This window comes from Kuraishia capsulata, genomic scaffold (genome assembly GCF_000576695.1).
Source record: "Kuraishia capsulata CBS 1993 genomic scaffold, Kuraishia_capsulata_scaffold_5, whole genome shotgun sequence".
Lineage (NCBI taxonomy): Eukaryota > Fungi > Ascomycota > Pichiomycetes > Pichiales > Pichiaceae > Kuraishia > Kuraishia capsulata.
Window position 1 is genome coordinate 1,090,462 of NW_019172954.1, and position 20,251 is coordinate 1,110,712.

General features: G+C 45.6%; 10 protein-coding genes across 10 annotated transcripts; 5 read left to right on the forward strand and 5 right to left on the reverse strand.

Moving 5' to 3' along the window:
- Nucleotides 1-275: 275 nt before the first annotated feature.
- KUCA_T00004565001 (uncharacterized protein) lies at nucleotides 276-1,178 on the forward strand (the record flags this gene model as incomplete). Its single annotated transcript, XM_022601313.1, has 1 exon — nucleotides 276-1,178. The coding sequence occupies one exon, from the start codon at nucleotides 276-278 to the stop codon at nucleotides 1,176-1,178; it is 903 nt and encodes a 300-aa protein (XP_022460572.1).
- Nucleotides 1,179-1,347: 169 nt separating this feature from the next.
- On the reverse strand, nucleotides 1,348-2,556 carry KUCA_T00004566001 (uncharacterized protein; the record flags this gene model as incomplete). Its single annotated transcript, XM_022601314.1, has 1 exon — nucleotides 1,348-2,556. One exon carries the CDS (start codon nucleotides 2,554-2,556, stop codon nucleotides 1,348-1,350), a length of 1,209 nt encoding a protein of 402 aa, XP_022460573.1.
- Nucleotides 2,557-2,837: 281 nt separating this feature from the next.
- Nucleotides 2,838-7,046, forward strand: KUCA_T00004567001 (uncharacterized protein; the record flags this gene model as incomplete). Its single annotated transcript, XM_022601315.1, has 1 exon — nucleotides 2,838-7,046. The coding sequence occupies one exon, from the start codon at nucleotides 2,838-2,840 to the stop codon at nucleotides 7,044-7,046; it is 4,209 nt and encodes a 1,402-aa protein (XP_022460574.1).
- A 315-nt stretch (nucleotides 7,047-7,361) lies between these two features.
- Nucleotides 7,362-8,447, forward strand: KUCA_T00004568001 (uncharacterized protein; the record flags this gene model as incomplete). Its single annotated transcript, XM_022601316.1, has 1 exon — nucleotides 7,362-8,447. The coding sequence occupies one exon, from the start codon at nucleotides 7,362-7,364 to the stop codon at nucleotides 8,445-8,447; it is 1,086 nt and encodes a 361-aa protein (XP_022460575.1).
- Nucleotides 8,448-8,573: 126 nt separating this feature from the next.
- Nucleotides 8,574-9,619, reverse strand: KUCA_T00004569001 (uncharacterized protein; the record flags this gene model as incomplete). Its single annotated transcript, XM_022601317.1, has 2 exons — nucleotides 8,574-9,505; nucleotides 9,553-9,619. The coding sequence occupies 2 exons, from the start codon at nucleotides 9,617-9,619 to the stop codon at nucleotides 8,574-8,576; spliced, it is 999 nt and encodes a 332-aa protein (XP_022460576.1).
- A 533-nt stretch (nucleotides 9,620-10,152) lies between these two features.
- KUCA_T00004570001 (uncharacterized protein) lies at nucleotides 10,153-11,352 on the reverse strand (the record flags this gene model as incomplete). The annotated part of the gene is made up of 1 exon (XM_022601319.1): nucleotides 10,153-11,352. The coding sequence occupies one exon, from the start codon at nucleotides 11,350-11,352 to the stop codon at nucleotides 10,153-10,155; it is 1,200 nt and encodes a 399-aa protein (XP_022460577.1).
- A 1,437-nt stretch (nucleotides 11,353-12,789) lies between these two features.
- Nucleotides 12,790-14,751, forward strand: KUCA_T00004572001 (uncharacterized protein; the record flags this gene model as incomplete). Its single annotated transcript, XM_022601320.1, has 1 exon — nucleotides 12,790-14,751. One exon carries the CDS (start codon nucleotides 12,790-12,792, stop codon nucleotides 14,749-14,751), a length of 1,962 nt encoding a protein of 653 aa, XP_022460578.1.
- A 755-nt stretch (nucleotides 14,752-15,506) lies between these two features.
- KUCA_T00004573001 (uncharacterized protein) lies at nucleotides 15,507-15,728 on the reverse strand (the record flags this gene model as incomplete). Its single annotated transcript, XM_022601321.1, has 1 exon — nucleotides 15,507-15,728. One exon carries the CDS (start codon nucleotides 15,726-15,728, stop codon nucleotides 15,507-15,509), a length of 222 nt encoding a protein of 73 aa, XP_022460579.1.
- Nucleotides 15,729-16,669: 941 nt separating this feature from the next.
- Nucleotides 16,670-18,313, forward strand: KUCA_T00004574001 (uncharacterized protein; the record flags this gene model as incomplete). The annotated part of the gene is made up of 1 exon (XM_022601322.1): nucleotides 16,670-18,313. One exon carries the CDS (start codon nucleotides 16,670-16,672, stop codon nucleotides 18,311-18,313), a length of 1,644 nt encoding a protein of 547 aa, XP_022460580.1.
- A 205-nt stretch (nucleotides 18,314-18,518) lies between these two features.
- KUCA_T00004575001 (uncharacterized protein) lies at nucleotides 18,519-20,171 on the reverse strand (the record flags this gene model as incomplete). Its single annotated transcript, XM_022601323.1, has 1 exon — nucleotides 18,519-20,171. The coding sequence occupies one exon, from the start codon at nucleotides 20,169-20,171 to the stop codon at nucleotides 18,519-18,521; it is 1,653 nt and encodes a 550-aa protein (XP_022460581.1).
- Nucleotides 20,172-20,251: the final 80 nt, after the last annotated feature.

Consider the following 20,251-nt stretch of genomic DNA (forward strand, 5'->3'; position numbering starts at 1 on the left):
CGGCCGGAAAAATGAATACCCAATTAAACGGGATATCCCGCTGCTAAAGGGATGCATGGTGCATTCAAATTCTCGTGCGGCTCAGCGGTTATCAGCCAAAGAGACTCAGACTCAACGAACACATAACAGTTTTGATGAGAAGATTCAGTATTCTTAGGCCCAATCAAAGATCATCAGATCTCAGTGGAGGCTCCTCCAGTGTCGGTTTTTCAGGGGGAGGTTTCGTTCAACAGTCTTCTGCGGCAAGGTTATCTGGGATGTCATACCCAAACACCATGGATTACAACCCGTTTTCCAAGCTGTTGGGAATGATGCCCAAAGTTGACGCCACAGCTACAGATGAGATAGTCAAGACGTTCAGCAAGCTAATTCGGTTTGAAAAAAAAGCGCAGTCGCAGAGAGCCGAGCTTCACCGCCAGATCTTCGAGTGGGGGAATAAGCTCCAAGATGAGAATGCCAGGAAACTGTTGAATGAGTTTGCCAAATGTATTAAAGAGAGTTATATTGCTGAAAACGATTCAATTCACAAGCAAGAAAATGTTTGCTTCCAAGTGAGCAACGTCCAGAAACGCGAGAAGAAGGCGATGGATCTCAACACCAGGAAACTGAGGCTCTACAAACAGCTCCGTGCAAGGGAGGGCAAGAAAGGTGAAGATCTGAGCGTCTCTTTGGCACGTGAAGAGTTGGAGGAGCTCGATATTAGCATTCAGGTTGTCGAGGAGCAAATGATCCGTTTTATCAATAGTGCTTTAAGAGGCTGCTTGGCCGATTACGTCTTTACAGTTCAGGCTGGTTGCATGGATGTCAGAGGAGCCTGTGATATTTTCTTTGAGTGTTTGAATTATGACAGTTCTGGATCGTTCAAGCGTCATACTCAAGAGGTTATAGAGAAGACGCCACCTAGAAGTAAGAGCTCCAATCATGGCATTCTGGGAGACGTATCCAAGACCGTGAACAACCACCAGAAGTCAAACGACATCAAGAACGAAAACTGTCTTGAGTGTGAAGTCACTGGTCATAAGTCGAACAGCACCAAGAATCGTGTTACCAGCAAACTTTTTGGTAATACGAGACCTGTTACAGTTGATAGTGATGCGGCTGCACAGTATCCCGGTAACCTTGGACTGAGAATTCCAAGTAATCTTGGTATGGCAGATCCTTGGGTACGTCATAACTGAAGGATTGGAAAAATCACCAGATAAGCTATTTAATTAAAAACCAAGCTATATAGACAAATATCTGATTTGGTACTAGTTCAGAACTGTTCGTCTCACTCTATAAATGGCTGAGTACTATGCACGAACTCAACACTATGTACAGAAGAATGATTCGAGTTCTGTCTCAGTCTCAATTGCTCAAATTCTGGCTGTTGATACTGCTGAATGTTCTTTTGCTGACTTCATAAATTGAGATCATAATCGCACACGCAGGTGCTATTTTCAAACATCTGGGAAATAGTCCAACGTATAATGCACCCACACCTTCGTTCTTGACAATATCAATGAGAAATTTGAACATGTTCTCTCCCTTGTTGGTCCGTCTTGGATTGATTGATTCACCAGACACCTGTAATCTCGTTTTGCCCACGTCAAACGGATTTGTAAAGAGAGCAGCAATAATTCCACCCACAGACCCACTGATGAAAGAAGAAGCAAACACCTTCGGGTCCATAGACCAACCCTTCACAGAAGGATCGATTTCCGAGGGTTTCAGGTATGGATGTTCTTTCAATGCCCTGGAGATGTACTCGTATGACGCCCAGTATATTGCGCTGAAAGGGACGTCTCTCCAAAGGGTCAGCTGGAGACCAGTGAAGATGCTGCGTGCACCTTTGGCCTGGATATCCTCGTAGGCTTTTTTAAATACCAGCTTCATCACATTCGATGACTTGCCTATGTCTGCTGGTATTGCCTGCATTCTTGTCTTCAACAACTCTATCGGCGATACAGCAGTGGCTGCCATGATACGCGCGATACCTCCACACATCAACGGATTGAGTACTGGAAAATCGTTGATTGGCGAGTGATCTCGCAAATACTCATAACCACTGAAATATACTATGTTCGAGGGCACTGCCATCACGAGCATCAGACTCAAGCCTCGATATATCGTCAAAAACCCTTCATCCTTGGCTATTCTAAATAGACCTTGGAATGTGCCCTTGATCTTCAGGTCTTGTGCGCACGCATGTGTCTCGCAAAACTTATCAAGCACAATCCCTCCCTTTGCATTTGAGACCGGCACTTTTGTTAGTGGATTTTGCTCGAACCGTGAACCAGCGCCGCTCTGTTCCGCCCAGAATGGCTGGCGACAGCAGTTATCGGAGATGTTCAACTTCTTCGGAAAAAGAAGGTGCTGCTGCTGAAGTCGAATTCTCACGACGTCAAACGGTGTAACTACCAACGATGTAATCAATGAACCGGCACAAGCACTCAACATTCGCTGGTGCAAGCGTATATCTGTATCAGTCGCTTGGTGTGGTTTTCGACTCAAATACGCTGGCGGAGCTTGCAACTCCATCTCCGCCGCGGAGGTGGCGATTTCTGTTGCCGACATTAGTGGTCGTCGAGAGCGTTATAAAAGTCTCACTAAACCAAAAACAAATATAATCTGGCGAATCTTCCACTTTTCACTGGCCCAAACTCAACGCCGCCTTGAAGTGAACAAGACAAGATTATTCATAGCGGCATATACTTGTCCTGTGCACGACCCGCACAGCCATGCCGCCTGGCTGTTGGAGCTGAGGGATTGGAGATAACCGTTTAGTAAGTGGTGTGTATTCCATCGAGAGTCTTTCACCATTGCAGGCCAACATTTGAGGATTGACTGCTTGTGTGATGATTCAAGTTGATCGTCCACCTTCTGTGCTTGCTCGGCATGCCGAGGAGCAGGGCAATGGGAGCAACGGAAACGGTGTCTACAACATGGATAACAGACAAGACGGCAGGCCCACCAGCAACGGTTCAATAGCTCTGAACACCGAGATGAGACATGGGTTCGAGGATGAGTATACGTCACAGAAATACATGGACATGCTTGCAAATACGTTTTACAGCCATTATGATATGAAGAGACATACTACCTCTGGAAACCCAACAACCGATGAGGAGAAGCGAGCCAATTACAAATACTACCAGCCGATGACGGATTGGAAAATCATGAAGGATCGTCAGAAAACTACAAGTGCGGCATTGGTCTTGTGTTTGAACATTGGAGTCCCTCCACCGGATGTGGTGAGAACAGACCCATGCTGTAAGACGGAAACGTGGGTCGATCCAACGGCCTTTCCAGATACTAAGAAAGCGATGGAAAAAATCGGAAAAAATCTGCAGAGTCAATACGAGACACTGTCACAGAGAACGAGATACAAGCAGTCGCTAGATCCTTCTGTGGAGGACGTCAAACGGTTTTGCAACACTCTGAGACGAAATGCCAAAGACGAGAGAATTCTGTTCCACTACAATGGCCATGGTGTTCCGCAGCCTACACAATCGGGTGAGATATGGGTCTTTAACAGAGGTTACACTCAGTATATTCCCATTTCTCTCTATGATTTGCAAACGTGGCTGGGAGCCCCGTGTGTGTATGTGTTTGATTGTGCCGCAGCAGGCAACATCATAGAAAACTTCAAAAGGTTTGTCCAAAAAAGGATTGATGACGATTCCAATGGAAGACATGATATCAGTGCCCCATCTCCAACAGCTTCCTACATAGAGAGTATTCAGCTTGGAGCTTGTCGTTCCAATGAGACTCTGCCTTTGAATCCTGATTTGCCGGCAGATTTGTTCACCTGCTGTTTGACATGTCCCATCGAGATTAGTGTCAAATGGTTTATCCTTATGTCTCCTCTCAACAAGCACCACTACTATGATATTCTCAAAAACAAAGAGGGAACCATTGATATCCCAGGAAAACTCACCGATAGGAGGACTCCCTTGGGTGAGCTCAATTGGATTTTCACAGCTATTACCGACACAATCGCATGGACATCACTTTCAAGACCTCTTTTCAAAAAGTTATTTAGACAGGATCTTATGGTTGCTGCTCTATTCAGAAACTTCCTTCTTGCAAAGAGGATCATGCCTGTGGTTGGTTGCAATCCCATCTCGGATCCTCCTCTTCCTGATATCAACAACCACTCGATGTGGGAGTCTTGGGATCTGGCCATTGACCAGGTTCTTTCGCAGTTGATCAAAAACAAAAAGACAGAGACAATTTCGGTTCTCCCAGATTCGGATATCCCGCAGTTTCAAGTTCCTTCTTCTACAAACCTGCCTCAGCAAAATGGTCAGCCAGCGAATGTACCACCTCCAAACGCCGGTCAGTTTCTACTAAGCTACCAGCATTCGTCATTTTTCGAGCAGCATCTTACTGCGTTTGAAATATGGCTTCAGTATGGCTCAAGTACCAAAGAGCCTCCAGAGCAGCTCCCTGTCGTTTTACAAGTTCTGCTTTCGCAGGCTCATAGACTCAGGGCCCTGGTATTGTTGTCCAGGTTCTTGGATCTCGGACCGTGGGCAGTTTATCTTGCACTTTCCATTGGAATTTTCCCATACATTCTGAAATTGCTACAGAGTCCTGCTCCTGAGCTGAGGCCTGTTTTGACCTTCATCTGGGCACGAATCATGTCTATCGACTACAAAAATACACAGCAAGAACTTTGCAAGGACAAAGGCTATATGTACTTTGTATCCATCTTATCGACACAAAACAAAGCCGCAGATCATCTGGCGCAGTCCACGGATCTGAACTTTGAGGAGCGCAAGGCCATGAGTGCTTTCATATTATCCCTCTTTGTCAAAGATTTCAAGACGGGCCAAAAATTATGTTTCTCACCTGAGTTGATCAGTACCTGCTTGCAGTACATGGAGAACTCGGACCATCCACTTCTCAGACAATGGTGCGCTTTGCTTGTCGCACAGTTGTGGGATATGTATCCGGATGCCAGATGGATATCGTATAAGGACGGATATCTTGATCGGCTGATAGCCATTCTCAACGATCCAATTCCGGAGGTGAGGGCGTCAATCATACTTGCGCTCACCAACTTTTTGCCTGCCAATGATGCTGAGGAAAAGGAGGCCAGTATTCATACAGGCCACGAGGAACTGGGGCAGCAGGAGATCAAGCTTGCCATAGAAATGTTGAACCTGATCTCGGATGGGTCTCCTCTGATCAGACGTGAAGTATCTGTGTTTTTCAGCAAGTTTGTGCTCAAGTACCTGCAATTTTTTATAGTGAGTGCTTTCGGGCAACTGGAGGAAGAAATCACTCTGATCGACAACCCCAATCTCATCGATGAGGTGAGAAGGCAATCACCTGCCTACGGAACGATTTTCAGCTCCACTTGGAAAGTTTTGCTGATCTTGAGTGAAGATCCTCATAACGAGGTCAAGGATTATGCTGAGCAGGTTGTTGACTTTGTGTTGATCAAGTTGAACGAGAGCCCATTGCATGGTATAGTGAAGGACATGGAGCAGTATTTGCTGCAGAAGCATGCCAGTAACATTAATGAGGGTAACGGCATTCCTCGGAAAAACACAGAACTGGGTGCCAGAAGAACGCAGTCTCTTATGATGAGCAAACCCAATGACAGTGCCACGAATATGCACGCTGACAGAAGAGTGACATCAACAGCATCTACAGCCTCTACTAGCTCTATTTCGTCAATTACAGAGCGTCTGAGAAGCTCTGTCACTCTCAATGCAGTTTTCAGAAGCCTCGGGCTGTCCAGTGAAGAAGGATCGCAGAGTACAACAACCCTTCGTGATCTGTTGCCGCAATCAATTCAGCCAATGGTGGGGTACAATACTGCACCCAGACCTACAACGCCGCGGTTCAAACCACATAAGAAAAATGTCAGGGGAATATCTTTGCCTTTGCAGAGCAAGTTCTTCGAGTACAGCTGTGAGTACTTTCAAGAGCCCCAGATTGGAAACGCAGACGTTGATGAGCCCGGAAGCGAGGAATACACCAGACGGTTGTGGAGGCGCAATCGTAATGAGAACATTATTGCGATGACCCAGGTACAAAAGGAGCTTGCAGTTACGGGGAATTGGACAAATAATATTGCCACGCTTGATAACAAAACGCAGCCAAGAATCCTCAAATTCACTCAGTTCGAGAACTACGTCGTTGCGACTGATGAAAGAGACAATATCACCTGTTGGGATTGGGAAAAACAAGTACAAATGTCGAGGTTCTCGAATGGCAATCCGTTTGGTACCAAGATCACTGATGTGAAATTGTTGAACGAAGACGATATTCCGCTACTGCTGACTGGTTCCTCGGATGGTGTAGTGAAGATCTACAAAAACTTTCACTCCTTGGAGAACTTCCAGTTGATCACCGCTTGGAGGGCGCTGACGGACATCCTCCTGACCTCTAGATCAATGGGTTTGATCTCGGAGTGGCAGCAGTCAAGAGGATGTCTTCTGGTGAGTGGTGATGTTAAGATTATCAGGGTTTGGGATGCACCAAGGGAAAGATGTGTGGTGGACATTCCTGCCCGTTCTACCAGTTCTATTACGTCTCTGACATCAGATCAAGTGGCTGGAAGTATCTTTGTGGGAGGATTCGGTGATGGGTCTCTCAGGGTATATGACCGTCGTTTGGATTCCAGAGATTCTATGGTTCGAATGTGGAAGGCCAGACCGCGCTCTGGAATGATAACTAACGTGCACATGCAACGTGGTGGTTACAGAGAGCTGGTTAGTGGCACCAGTGATGGACAGGTGAACTTGTGGGATATCAGACTTGCCGAGCCCGTGGTCAGTTTCAAGGCGTTTGAGAGATCAATGACATCAGCAATGATCCACGAGCATGCACCGGTGATTGCTTGCGGCTCAAGAGAGGTCAGCATGTACAACACTGCTGGAAATTGTTTATCTGTGGTCAAGAACCCACACGCCTACCTTCCCACAAGAACCTCCAGCTATCTGTCCAGTCTGACGCTACATCCTCACAGAATGATGATGGCCACCAACTATAACCAGGACTCGCATATTAACGTTTACCAATGCGATGTCGTCGAGGAATATTTATAAGATAGACAGGAAGCCATTGAAAGGATTAGATAACAATAATGCATCTTCATGCAGGCCAGCAATCACATTAAGTCGTGGATCACTCAGTAGTGGATATACTTTCCCGATATGGACGAGGGGCTCTTCCCGAGATCATGCGCTTTTACTCCACAAGCACTCAAAATTGGTGAATGCGGGATTTCGAAATCTTCTCTGGAAACTTTTCCCCTTTTCTTGGGCTCTTTTTGCAGCGTATTTTTCGGATATCAGGCTGATTATTTGCTCACTTCCTGTTTCTGGCATTCACTGCAGTCTTAGATATATATACAGTTCAGCATGTCCGGGGTCTTTCAAGAATCTTGTGGCCCTACCTCGGCTCTTGGTAAGCTCAACTCGCATGTGGGTTCCGACAGGTCTCTTCAGCAGTCAGTTGGCAGACCGCAACAAGGATTTGGTGGGCTGAATGAGTTCAGATCGAAGTTTCAAGTGGATGAGTTTGTCCAGAGCGATTTCCAACGGTTTGGAAGTCAGCAAAATGGCAATATTAATGGGTTACAGTTTCAGCCTCAGCCCATACAACACCCGCAGCAACCCGGTTCGATGATGCTTCAAAGGCCTGAGATGGATATTGGAGAGTTCCAGGCTCATATGGGAGCACAATACCAACAGCCAGTTCAAGTGCAAAATCAATATCAACATGAGCAAGCATATCAGGGCCAGCATCAACAGAACCAGTTTCAACAGAACCAGTTTCAACAGAAGCAACGTATGCACCATATGCAGAGTTTGCCAAATCAACAAGTCCAGCAGTTGCAACAAAGCCAAAACCAGAATCAGCTCAAAACTCAACCAGCTTGGGTGACTAGTTTCCAGAACTTACAACTCGAAGAGAGCTGGGATGAGCCTATTCACAAACTACCTATGTTCGAGTCGAGAGTCTACGACCAAGGTTTGGGAGTGGCTCAAGAGCAGAATTTGCAACCACAGCAGCAAGTACCGGTTCAGTCACATGATTCGCTTGCTACGGACTTCACCCGCGAGTTTGACGCTTTGGAATCAGAACTCCAAAAGCCGGCCTCGCAGGAGCAGCAGACCAAGGACTTCGAGGCAGAAAAGATCAAACTGGCAGAAATCGCCCGCAATGTGTTTACTTCCATGACTACCGGAACCAGCACGACTGATACGATATCGAAGTTCCAGAACTCTAATTTTCTAAAGCTCATGGAAAAGGTAGCACAGAGGCAAGTGGAGATCAACCCCGAGGGAAACAAGTTCATAGACCAAAATGGAAACGATATAAGGGACTTGTTGCCAGATCCTTTGCGTGACATTAAAGAGGCAGCTGAGCCCTTTCAGAGTGCGAATGAGGCTCAACCAGGTTTGAGGCCTTCACAATGGGAGGAGGTGTTCGACGATGCATAAAGAAATGATGACATTTTTACGATAATATGGTGTACTGGCGAAATATAAGGTATACTCTTTGTTCTAGCGAGAACTGACTTTAATTTAGATTCAGTATGATAGCATATGAATCCTAAGACTAAAACTCTAGGCAACTCCTTCCTTAAGGAGCAGGGACTTGATGAACGCCTTTGACTCGTCATTGAAGTTATTGAACGTGTTCAGAGTAAAATCAATTCTAGCCTTGGCTTCTGGAATCTTGTCCAAGGCGGCATAATACGCGTCTTTGTCTCCAATGTAGCTCTTTTTTTCAACTTCTACCACAGTTTCTTTGGATACACCAGGCTCGAACCCTGCAGGAACCGGTAGGTCTTGCAGCATCTTAGCTGTCAATGGTGGGATGGTCATCTCATCAACGCCAGATAGACCAAGACAAATATCGAGACCAACAAGAGCTGCAATACAGACTTTTGTAGGACATTTGTGATACCAGAAGTAGTTCTGGATCTCCTTGGTCATGACATAGCCGTAGTTGGCGTCCACTGAAGGGAGAGCAACGTAAGTGGATGGGTCTAATGCATACTTGAGCTCATCAACATATGGCGAGATGTACTTGCATTTAGCCTCCGTAGCAAGAACTGCTTGGACCAGAGAATGAACCACAGTTCCCAGACACGCAATCCCGTGTTTGGTGGTAAGAATTTCAGCAGCTAGCATTGCTTCGTAAGTGACTGGAATTTTGATTATGAACTTGTCTTTGGGGATACCAATGTCTTCAAATGCAGAACTCAATCTTAATGCATAAGCCACGACTTTCTCGGTATTATAAGAGTCAGCAGGGTCAACTTGCGCCAGTACCCTTCCTGAGATCAGCTTTAGCATGTCGTTCCCTGCAAAAGCAGTGGCATAAAAGATAATCTCCTGGACAAACGTCTCGTCCAAGGAAGGAACCACGCCCTTGGACTGGAGATGGGCCAGAGCAGTTCCGATTAAAGATGGGTTGTGTTTCCAGATTGCAAAGGCGATTCCCTGGTTGGAGGTTGCATTAACAAATTCTATGGTTGGGAAAGGTGCGGCATCTGAAAAGTTAGTACTTGTATGCTGTCATCTTCTAAGTTGTACTTACCGTCCGGGGTAAACGTGTCAATGCTTAGAGTGGTGTATTTTCCGATTTCTGTGAGTAGGTTGGACATTGCGAAACGTAATATATTTTGATTTATTTCTGTAGTTGGATCAGAAGAAAACAACAACTAATCGAGTAATTTATTGTTTTCGAGGGCAGGATTTTACGATCTTTAAGCAGATTTAATCCTCATGCAAGAAAGGAATTCCGGGGTACATATAGTAAAACAGATGCCCTTCATTACTCCTTTTGGACGCGTGTTTAAGGTTGAAAGTGGAGTAAGCAGTACTCCACGGATATTACATGTAATGACGGTGAAAGGTTAATAAGTATATAGTTGATGACCGATAAGTTATATTATTCCGATGTATCACCTACTCTTTGATGTTTTTGGCGCTATACTGGTGAACGTGGTGTTTCATGCACAGTGTGCAGAGTGCAGTGCATTCATTCGACAACTCCAGAACTAGTTTATATGAAGCAGTATTTTGTGTTTGTATAAATTTCCTGTGATTTGGCCTCATGCTTGGCTCTGTAGCTCTCCAAGGGGGGTATCTCTATTCTGAGCTCGTCTCTGCTATAGCCTCGCTTATTTTTCCCTTTTCATGCCTTCCTCTGGCGTTCAACTATATCTCTTATCACCATGCTGATGGCCTCTTCAATGTTCTCGCCGTTAGACCCGCTCACCTCGACAAATCCACAGTCCCACATCTTTGCAAGCTGCTTGCCTCTCGAGATCAGTTTTGGACTCTTCATGTCGGAATCGGAATGGGTACATATAATGCACATTGGGGGTAGGTCCCTATCTTTCAACTCTCTGTCAAACATGTTTTCGCTTGGAACTTCTTCTGGGATCGATGATTCTTGCTTCTTCTTATTTCTCTTCCACAAGGTCTTGACGCTGTAGCTCAAGGAGTATATATCACCCTCTTTGCCCAAATCCCACGCGCTCTTGTACCTCTTAAACTCTCTCCATGCTTCTCCCACGCAAATTTTTATCATCTTGATCAGTTCAACGGGATTTGAGTTGGCACTTCTGACGTCCACACTTTCTAGAAAACTCACGTCAGAATTGCGCTTGCCATCAGCTCTCGTTGTGGATGTCGGAGAGACTTCATACGAGGGAGGCAGTATGTTGGGAACACTGGAATAAACTAAGAAGTAGCCATCAACGGCACCATTTAGATCGCCAGCACCAGATCCGACAATTAAAGGCTTGACGGAATGCTCTCTCCGCATATCGGTGGCCAAATTATGCAGAATGTCAGGAGACAGCTTGATGTCAAGACTGGCCTCGATAAAAGGTATTAATTGCTCTTGCTTTGCAGGGGAAGTGTCAATTAACTCCAACAAAATAGGAGTAATCTCCCGGGATGATTCACCTTGAGTGTGTCGTATGGCGTATATACTATTCTTCAGCTTGCTCTGTTGTTTTGTCGACTTATGGGGTGCCTGAGTCGAATTGTCGTTCACAGGTATATGCGCGGATCTGGGACTGGTGGAAGAAGTTTTGTCATTTCCACTGTCAGCCTTCAAAATTGAAACAGGCAAAACCATTGTGTTGTCTTCTAAAAGCGGTTGCAGGTCATGTAGATTGGCATCGGTGTCTAGCAACACTCTGGATTTCTGGGAGCGCGGGTAGAACTCGAAGAGGGTCGGTCTATTTGTTGTAGTAGGGTAGTACGTCTCGGAACTCCTCCCTGTTGTTGCCCGGTATATCATGGAGGTTTTTCCCGCCCTCTCACCACCAAGGATAGCAATCCTGACAGGTTTGTTATTCAAACACGGATGCATACTAGTCATGGAGTGGCAGTATGAAGAATATGACTGGTTGGGAAACAAATAAAGGTATGTGTAGTAAATTGAAGTTTTCTTGTTGTTTTAAGCCGTTTCAACGAATATTGTTGTTTTCTGTCGCCTCTTTGAAAAGACCTTTGCTAGTCTGGGCTTTGATGCAAGTAAAATCCCACACTGGCGTCGTCAGGTCGACAATTTCTCTCTTAGAAAAGCAGTTCCCGAGCTTAAAAGCAGCTGTATAAATAATCTGATATTAACCAAAACCTTAGTACTCAAGAAAAGAGTTTGGTTCAGAAAATTGAGCCACAATGGAGAATATACAAAAGTTCAAGATTCGTGAATTTCTTTTTCTTGCACGCTCTGGCACTCGGTCTTTCTCTGCTCGGGCAGTTAGCTACGCTTTTAACAGTTAAGCTTGCTTTTTGGCGGTTCTGCGTATTTTAGTTTCGGTTAGCCTGAACTATGCCTTCGGTAAAATATTAATGGGATTTGACTCCGAGTGGGAAAATCTTTCTTTTAGGTTTTTGCATGTCAAGTCCGGGTGGGGATATTCTACCGGGGAACCCAGACCCTTACAATTGTACACTACGGCGGAAACATGCTAGTGAAGATAGAGAAGAAAGATAAGAAGCAGGTTTGCCGTTCACGTTTAAATTACAAAAGATAACAGCCCCGTCTATCGCGTACATTTGTCTCGTTGAAGTGATTTCCAGACACAATTGCAGTAATGTGGTACCCTGACGGCCTCGCCGCGCCGCCGGCATCGGTGTGCCGGGTCCCTTCCACTTTGGGCGGCTATGATCCTGCTCACTTTGACTTTGAGCGCCTTCCGTTTTTAGAAGAGTTCTTTTTGACCCTCCACTTCGTTGCGTACTTCGTGCAGCTTTTCTGAATATGAGGCTGCATGGGCGGAGAAAAAGCAATGATCCCTGCTGACCTTTGTTTTTGGAGTTGTCTCCACCTTTGTAGAGATGAGGAGGGAAATGGCTGCGCCGCACCCTTTGTGTTTTCGACACCCCGTTACTCACACTACAGCATGAATGGCGTGCTCGTATATGAGGGTGTAGCAGGTGCCGTAATCTGCAGTGGGGTTGGACACTTGGTGGGGGAATCCTTTCATTACGGACAACGCCGTGTTTCCATATGCCTGTCAGATCTACGCCAGTGGGTTCAGCTGCTCTTCTGGCCACCTCTGGACCACCTCTGGACCCTAGCGGCAATGTTCGGCTATGATGTATAATATCACGTGACACTTGCCGCATTGATTCAAGAACGACTTTTATGGTTCTCCCGCCGCACACGACCATCACGATTATTAAAGACGCGACTTGGGAGTGCAGCAAGGTTGGAGTAGTTGTAAGTGGAACAAGGCATTTGGAAACATTTATAGGGAATTTTCAAAAACTCTTCCTGAGATTAATACTTTTTGATTAGACTTGAGCGATGCCGCCAACGATACGGCTTCCGACGAACACAAAGAGGAAGTACGAGCATATAGCGGCATCCGAGCCTAAGCTGATCAAGATTTTAAAGCTCGCAGATTCATTGAGCTATGATGGCCTTCAGCTTCATCGTTTTCAACAGACAGCTAGCATTTATGTGCCAGTATCTCTTGATAGCGAGGAATATCGAGTCTTTAACTACCATCCCAAACTGGAGGAGATTATACGAGCTTCGGACTCTCAGTTGGAACAATATCAAGAAAGCGAATCTGAGCTGGATCCACTGGAAAAGTCCCAGGAGTCTGTCTCTGAGGACGAGATTGATGATGAGGATGTGACGGAGGTGAAAGTTCCGGATTATTGGAGCAAAATGGCTAAAATTGATGATGATGATGATGATGAAACTGATGAGGACGAAGAGGAGCAGCAGGAACAAGACGATGATAGAGACCAGCCCGTTTCTAGATCAAGTAAAGTTGGCATGCGGCCCAACACTGGCTCAGAACTTTTTTCTCGCGAATTTGATGCAGAGGTCTCCTCCGTTAGCGAAGAAGGGACCGTTTGGGAACTGAAAGAGCCAGATGACTCAGTAGATATTCTTGCTCGCTCAGAAGGGTTGCTTCCCAGCAAGGAGGTATTGCCTGAGAATGAATCTGAATTGTTGCCTGTGGAAATTCCAATCTTGGAAGATCATTTTGAATTGAACCCATCCAAAGAGGCCGGTGAGGAATCCGATGCTTTTTTCACAGCCAATGAGTTGGATGACGATGACAAAGAAGATTCACCGCATTTGCAAGTGAATGCAACCATGCTGGACCATGAATTTTCCGGCGAAGACGACCAAAGGCTTCGACTTACTAGACAACAAGATATCAGGGCCATTCCGGAAGACCAGGTCAACTCATCTTCATATGAGGTCACCACTGACACCAGTAACAGGCCAGCGCACGATTCCTTGGAAAACAACGATGATTTGCAAATCATAGCTGAGATCCAGAGTGATAAACTCGACGGAGATGAGTTCAAACACGAGTTTACGGAGCCACAATCTGTTCGCATACAAGTGAAAGAAACGCCAACATCTATGCATGTTCGCGGCCAGAGAAATGACCACGAAATTGGCAGTTCAGAGTCTCAGAGCTCTGTTCACAAGTTGACCCCATTGGCTCTTAATATTGTCACTTTGACACAGTCAGACGACCATTCGGGTAAGAAATCTGACAAGTCCTCTCATGACCTCTCTTCTGGAGATATCATAACTTCCACACAAAGGGAAGGCCCCACAATGGAAGCCGTTGTGGTTACCTCTACTCAAAAAAAATCTCCGGTCACTTTACATTCTCTAGTCGCTATCCCAACTCCGGCCGTTGCTGTATCTCAAGATGATGACACAAGCTCTGGTGACGAGGTCTATAACCTAGGACCAGGTGATATCAAAAGGAGTATTGATATTGATAGGGAGATATTCAAAGACCTGAGAAAGAAAATTCTTCAGAAGAAATCAAAGAGTGCTGCGGCTCTAAAAGACGACACCTCTTCGCAAACATATATGTTTGCTTCAATCTTTGTCATATTCACGCTGTCGAAAATCCGTTTCTATGTGAAATGTATCAATTGCAATTTGCTAAAAAACCAATGTGCATGTGTGTTGCCAGACCTGACTGACTCTTTTGAGGTTGGTGTGTTTCTAACGTATGACAAAGTCTCTGCCATAGAATGTCGCGTTGACGAAACGCAGATCCGTGCCAGCGGAATACAATTTCCAAGTATTGGGCCAAATAGGCTTCAATTTGAGAAGCTAATCAGGACTGGTGCTAAGAATGGAGAGATAGTGGCTACAATGAGCCAATTCGATTGGTCGGGTCTAAGAAACTTGCTCTGTGATCTCACTGGGAAGCTCGAGAGCGATGGATTCAAGATCACTAAATTTGCTAAAACCGGCATGCGCTCGCTGTATGGCTAACTAATCAGGGACAATATTTTTAATGCTATAAATAAGAGATAATTTTGGAAACAGCTTTAGGATACCAATCAACTAATCACGGCTTGAGTGTGAGCCGCATTGTTTATGTTTGGTTTAGGCAGGGTAACATCTCCAGGACTTCACTCACTCTTTTTTCAGCCGAAGTTTTTTCCCTTCCTAACTCTTCTTTTCAAAAATCGTACCAAACCATCATTCAGACAGTGCGTTGTGATCATGGGTGACTCGAACTCGATTCGTTGACCAACTCGTTTTGAGTTGGTCGGCAGTCACTTCGCTCTGGCTTTAATCAGCTTTGAGCGGAAAGGGTTCACATGGGTCGTCTCGCCAGTGATTAACCAATCGCGATACTTGATGGTAAGATCGAAACTATTGTATCTTTTAAGAACCCGTCTGGATCTACGAAATGAGAGATGGGTGTCAGTGGATGCAGACATTAAAAAAAACGCAAATTCTGTTGTAGTTTTGTAAATTGTTATAAGGTGGAAAGCTAGAGGCTGGCAGGCCCAGAACTGGCTAAAATTAATGCATCTTCAAGTAAGGTGAAACTAGATATTATTAGCGAAAAAGTCGTTATCCAAAATTTGAGAGCTATTTGTTGGTGGTTGCTAGTATTTGCAAGATGAGCTGACTAGTGCCTTGTGGAATCGTGAGTCGTAAAAGCGTGCATGGTGCCTGGTATGATTGATAAAGCTCTATAGCTGTGCGAGTGGTATGAAATGTCCTCGTCAGCGTTATTAATTTGCCGATCGTATTCTTTCAGTTTCATCGTCCTGTGGCTTTTTCGAACCTGCTAGTGATGACCCGCTCACTGGGGGTTTTCTAGTAGAATCAGCATATCTTGACGGTGGACCCGAAGACCTTTGAGGTGTAATGCTGGGTCTTGGGTCCGAGGGACGAGCTATAACGTTAGCCATGGAGTCCGCATGTTTGTAGTAGATGTAATTATGCAACGCCATTTCGAAGATTCTATACCCAAGTCAAGTGTATACTGGCTTGTTAACGAGGATATCTTGACATGTTTACAATGCTACAAATAAAAGTGACGGGTTCATGCTTCTATATATCGGCGAAAAGTGGCATGCATGTAGCCTGATCCAAGGTGGTTCCACTTTTTTGGAGCTTCCACGTTAGTGGATATCTCACATTTGTCGGTGCACGTAACCCGATCTAAATTGAATCCTAGGTTCTTAATGGTTGAGCGAACGCGGTGACGCGAATGTGACTGATCGATCCGGAGAGATTTCTGAAAAGCGAGAACTGTTGCATCAAATCGGTCTCTTGACCAAAGATTGCACAGGTTTCGCGTGTCCCCGAAGGTGTTCCAGAGGCATTCTCACCACAAACAGCCACACCATTTCAGGCTTAAACAGCCCAGAAAAATACATTGAAATATCTCAGAGCACTTTTTCTTCAGGTTTTTATGTCATATTTGACCTCCAGTTATTTACCCCACTACATCATCGTCAATCGCGGCGCAAAGCTTTTGAGTTCTGAATTTCAGGAACCATTACTGCGGCTACTCTTTGAGCATCACACTTCCTGATCTGCAGATAAGGATTTGGCAAGAAGCAGCTTTGCGCCTAAAATGAATAGATATCTGATAAGAATCAACCTTTAGTCACTGATCACTCGTTGAGAATGTACTGTGTCTGTTTATGCTTGATATGGACGATTCTCCGGTTTTTTCCGCCTAGAGTTACTTATCTGGTCACAGATGGCGCCTAAGTCGCCTAAGTCTCAAAGTGGTAATCTCTTTATCGGGAACCCAATTCGTAATCCTTACGCGCCAGATGATTTAAATAACACATCCCGCACCTAGATTTGGTATGAAAATCATCAAGATCAAGACTGAAGTGTTACTAGCATTCAGTTTCCAAATAATCACCAAAATCAAACAATGTCAGAAGCACCTGCAGATCCAGTGCTCTTTGAGTCTTGGAAGCCCAAGATCGCCAAGTACAATCAGGAACTGGAAAATTCCATGAAGCAGGAGTACCGCTTACCCAAGGACAAGTTCCCAGCCGCTGATGAGATTGATATGGTGCCAATTGCAAAGTCCAGTGGACTGCTTACCGAGTCTGAGCTTACTATCACTGAAACATCCGCAGTTGAACTGTGTGCGAAAATGGCCAAGGGCGAATTAACGGCAACTGCTGTTCTGGATGCTTTCGTCAAACGTGCTACTATTGCGCATGAGTTGTTGAATGTTGCCACCGGGTTCATATTGGAAGACGGTTACGCCAGAGCAAAGGAACTGGACGAATACTATGCTAAAACCGGCAAAACGGTTGGTCCATTGCACGGACTACCAGTCTCTATTAAAGAACATATCGGCTTCAAAGATAAGGTTTGTCATGCTGGATTTGTCTCGTTGATTGAGAACGTGACTCCTGACGATGCCGTCACATTGAAAGTGCTTTACAAACAAGGTGCGGTATTCTATGTGCGTACCAACGAGCCGCAGAGTCTGATGCACCCAAACACCACCAATTACATCACCGGCAAAACTGTAAACGCCAATAACATCAAATTGAGTTCCGGAGGTTCTTCTGGTGGTGAAGGCTCGTTGGTAGCCTTCAAGGGCTCTCCAATGGGAATGGGTACCGATATCGGTGGTTCCATCAGGTTTCCAGCTGCCTTCAATGGTGTGTATGGATTCAAGCCCTCCAGCAAGATAATTTCCATGATGGGATGTGTGGCTGCTGGAGAAGGTCAGGAGAGTATTCCCTGTGCAATGGGTCCAATTTGCTCTTATTTGGACGATATGACCCTCTTCATGAAAGCATACGCTGAAGCAGAACCCTGGAAACTGGACCCAAGTCTGATCCCACGCAAATGGGAAGACGTTACTCTGGACCCTTCCAAATTGAAAGTGGCTATAATGTGGGATGACGGCGAGGTCAAGCCTCATCCTCCAATTCAAAGAGGTCTCAAGTTTGCAGCAGAGAAGCTCAAAGCAGCTGGTGTTGAGTTGGTGGATTGGAAGCCAGTCATGCCTGGTAAGGCCTTCGAGACTGTGGGTCCAATGTACTATGGAGATGGCTGCAAAGCATGCAAAGATTTATTGGCTATTTCTGGTGAGCCAATTCATCCTTTGACAGCTTACGCGTTCAGCATGAACCACTTGGGAGACTATTCGGCTGCAAAGCTCTGGGACTTGAATGCAACCAAGGATAAAATCTACCTGGAGACGTTCGACCAGATGAATGAATTGGGAGTCGACTATATCCTTGCACCAACATATGTTGGTGTCGCTGCCGAGCAGGAGAACATTCATTACTGGAACTATACGTCTTTGTGGAACCTCTTAGACCAGCCATGTGTGATCATTCCAACCGGTCTCAGGCAGGATCCTGCGATCGACCTGGTCGAGGATCGTGAACCATGGAGCAAATGGGACGCTGAGCAGAAGCAGAAATACGACAAAGACCCTGCTCTTTTCACCAACGGTCCAATTGCGTTGCAAGTCGTTGGTAGAAGACTCCATGATGAACATGCTCTTGCTGCTGCCAAGATCATCGACGATATCTTGCATGGGTGAATCGATAGTATAATATCTTGCAATTAAATCATGTATAGATGTTAATATATGAATGTGCCGGTGCGTATGTGAATGATTGTCTAACTGGTACATTTGGGGGGTTTCCTGCAGAAACTGAAGCGGACAGTTTGAGACACAGACATGCAGTCTTCCATCTGATCCTCAGCTTCTGACCATCCAGGATAAACTCGATCTTTCGAGTGGCCTAATCCACATCCAAGTCCAATTCCTTGTACTTCGTCCTGCTTTTCATTCCAAATGTGATCAACCCTCTCAAAAGCTCCCTTGGATTAAGTTCGTATCTCTTGATCGTACGTGAAGACTCGTGGATGATCACCGAGTTTTCGCTTGATAACCATGACTGTGGGAGTTCGTAGTGCAGTTGCGGATCCTCTTCGAGAATCTCCTCGAGAGACTCTAGAGAGATATTGAACTTCATAGGAGAAGAAGCCGGTGTTCCTTCCCACTCGTCGGCCTCGTCTCCTCCAAAAGACGAGCCATCGCTGGCGGTATCCTGTCTGAACCTTTCTAGTATTATAGCAGCATCAGATTTGCGATGTTGCAGCGGAGTCGCATCAAAATTCAGCGGCCGGACGGGCAACGCACTTGCGCATCGAATGACTTTCTTGAGCGTTTTGCGCGCACTAGCTATGTTTATGGCATCCGAATACTCAATATTTTCCTTGAACACTTCGCCGTTCTGTGGGTGTGACTGCAGCAGGAACCCGATATAACTGTGCAATTTTTCGTTTTGAAGCTGTAGAGATTTCAGTTCGAATGTGATCTTCATCAGCTCCTGTTTGTGAATGTGTGCTTGATTTTGTAGCTCTATTCCATGGAGCATTTGTCCAAAGCTGGATAGTCTGTTTGATGTGGAGTTTTTAGACGAAGCAGAAGTTGACCTGGGTATCGTCGAGTCTGCGGAGGGCAGCGAGTTGAGCTCCTCTGCGAGAGATGTGAAGTTCTGGGAGTCCGACTGATACTGACGGAAATCATGCGGGCTATGAGCCTCATCATCAGACTCATCCCATCCGTGGTGTGATTGCGAACCTTCTTCCTCTTTGGCCAGCTTGTCATAGTCTTCCTTTAGGGAATTGTATTTCTCCTCGAAATCTTGGAGCTGCAGCTTGAACATCTCAAACTCATCAATGATCAACATCTTGGAGCTCTTTTCGAGTTCGATCTCGCGCTCTAGGCCCTTGATTCGTTTGCTCAACCTCTCGGTGCTTTGCTGCTCCCCTTCTATAAACTGCGAATGATGTTCATAGGAACGACGGTGAGGTTGCGCTGAATCGACCACTTCTTCCTTATCTTTCACCCTTTCCTCATTGCTATGCACCAAACTTGTGAGCCGCTGTATTTTCCTCTCATAAGTCTGCTTGGAAGCATGCCAATTCACGAATTCCTTCTCGTTGAATTCGCGCTCCGAGACGAGGTCGTTCACCAATGTCTTGTTCTCCTTGATCAATTCGTTAATCCTCTGTTGCTTTAACAGTGCCTCTTTTTCATTTGCCAGCAATTCCAGCTCAATCTTCTCCTTTTCGCGTGTCAGTCTTGCATTTTCAAGTATAAGATCAGCACACTGCCTTTCTAACCTGTTTGGCGAAACGGATACAGACCCGCTCCGTTTACGTCTCTCTGGTGTTGTTACTGCAAATCCCGAAATGGACTTCTTCTTCACCACTTGAGCTTGTTGCAATTGTTGGTGCCGACTGCTTCCAGAAGAGACTGGTTTACGGCTCAACGGTGTTTGTGGTTCTGACACGTTCTCGTCCTTGGGCCTCAATGGCGTGGAGCACGCCGACCGGTCAAGATATATTGTGGCCAACCCCTGGTTCTCCTTGTCGTCTATTACCATTTCGACATAAACAGCAGCAGAACAGAGTGTGGGTGCAGAGATGGTTTTGCCGGAATGGTAAGGTTGATGATTGTTTATGT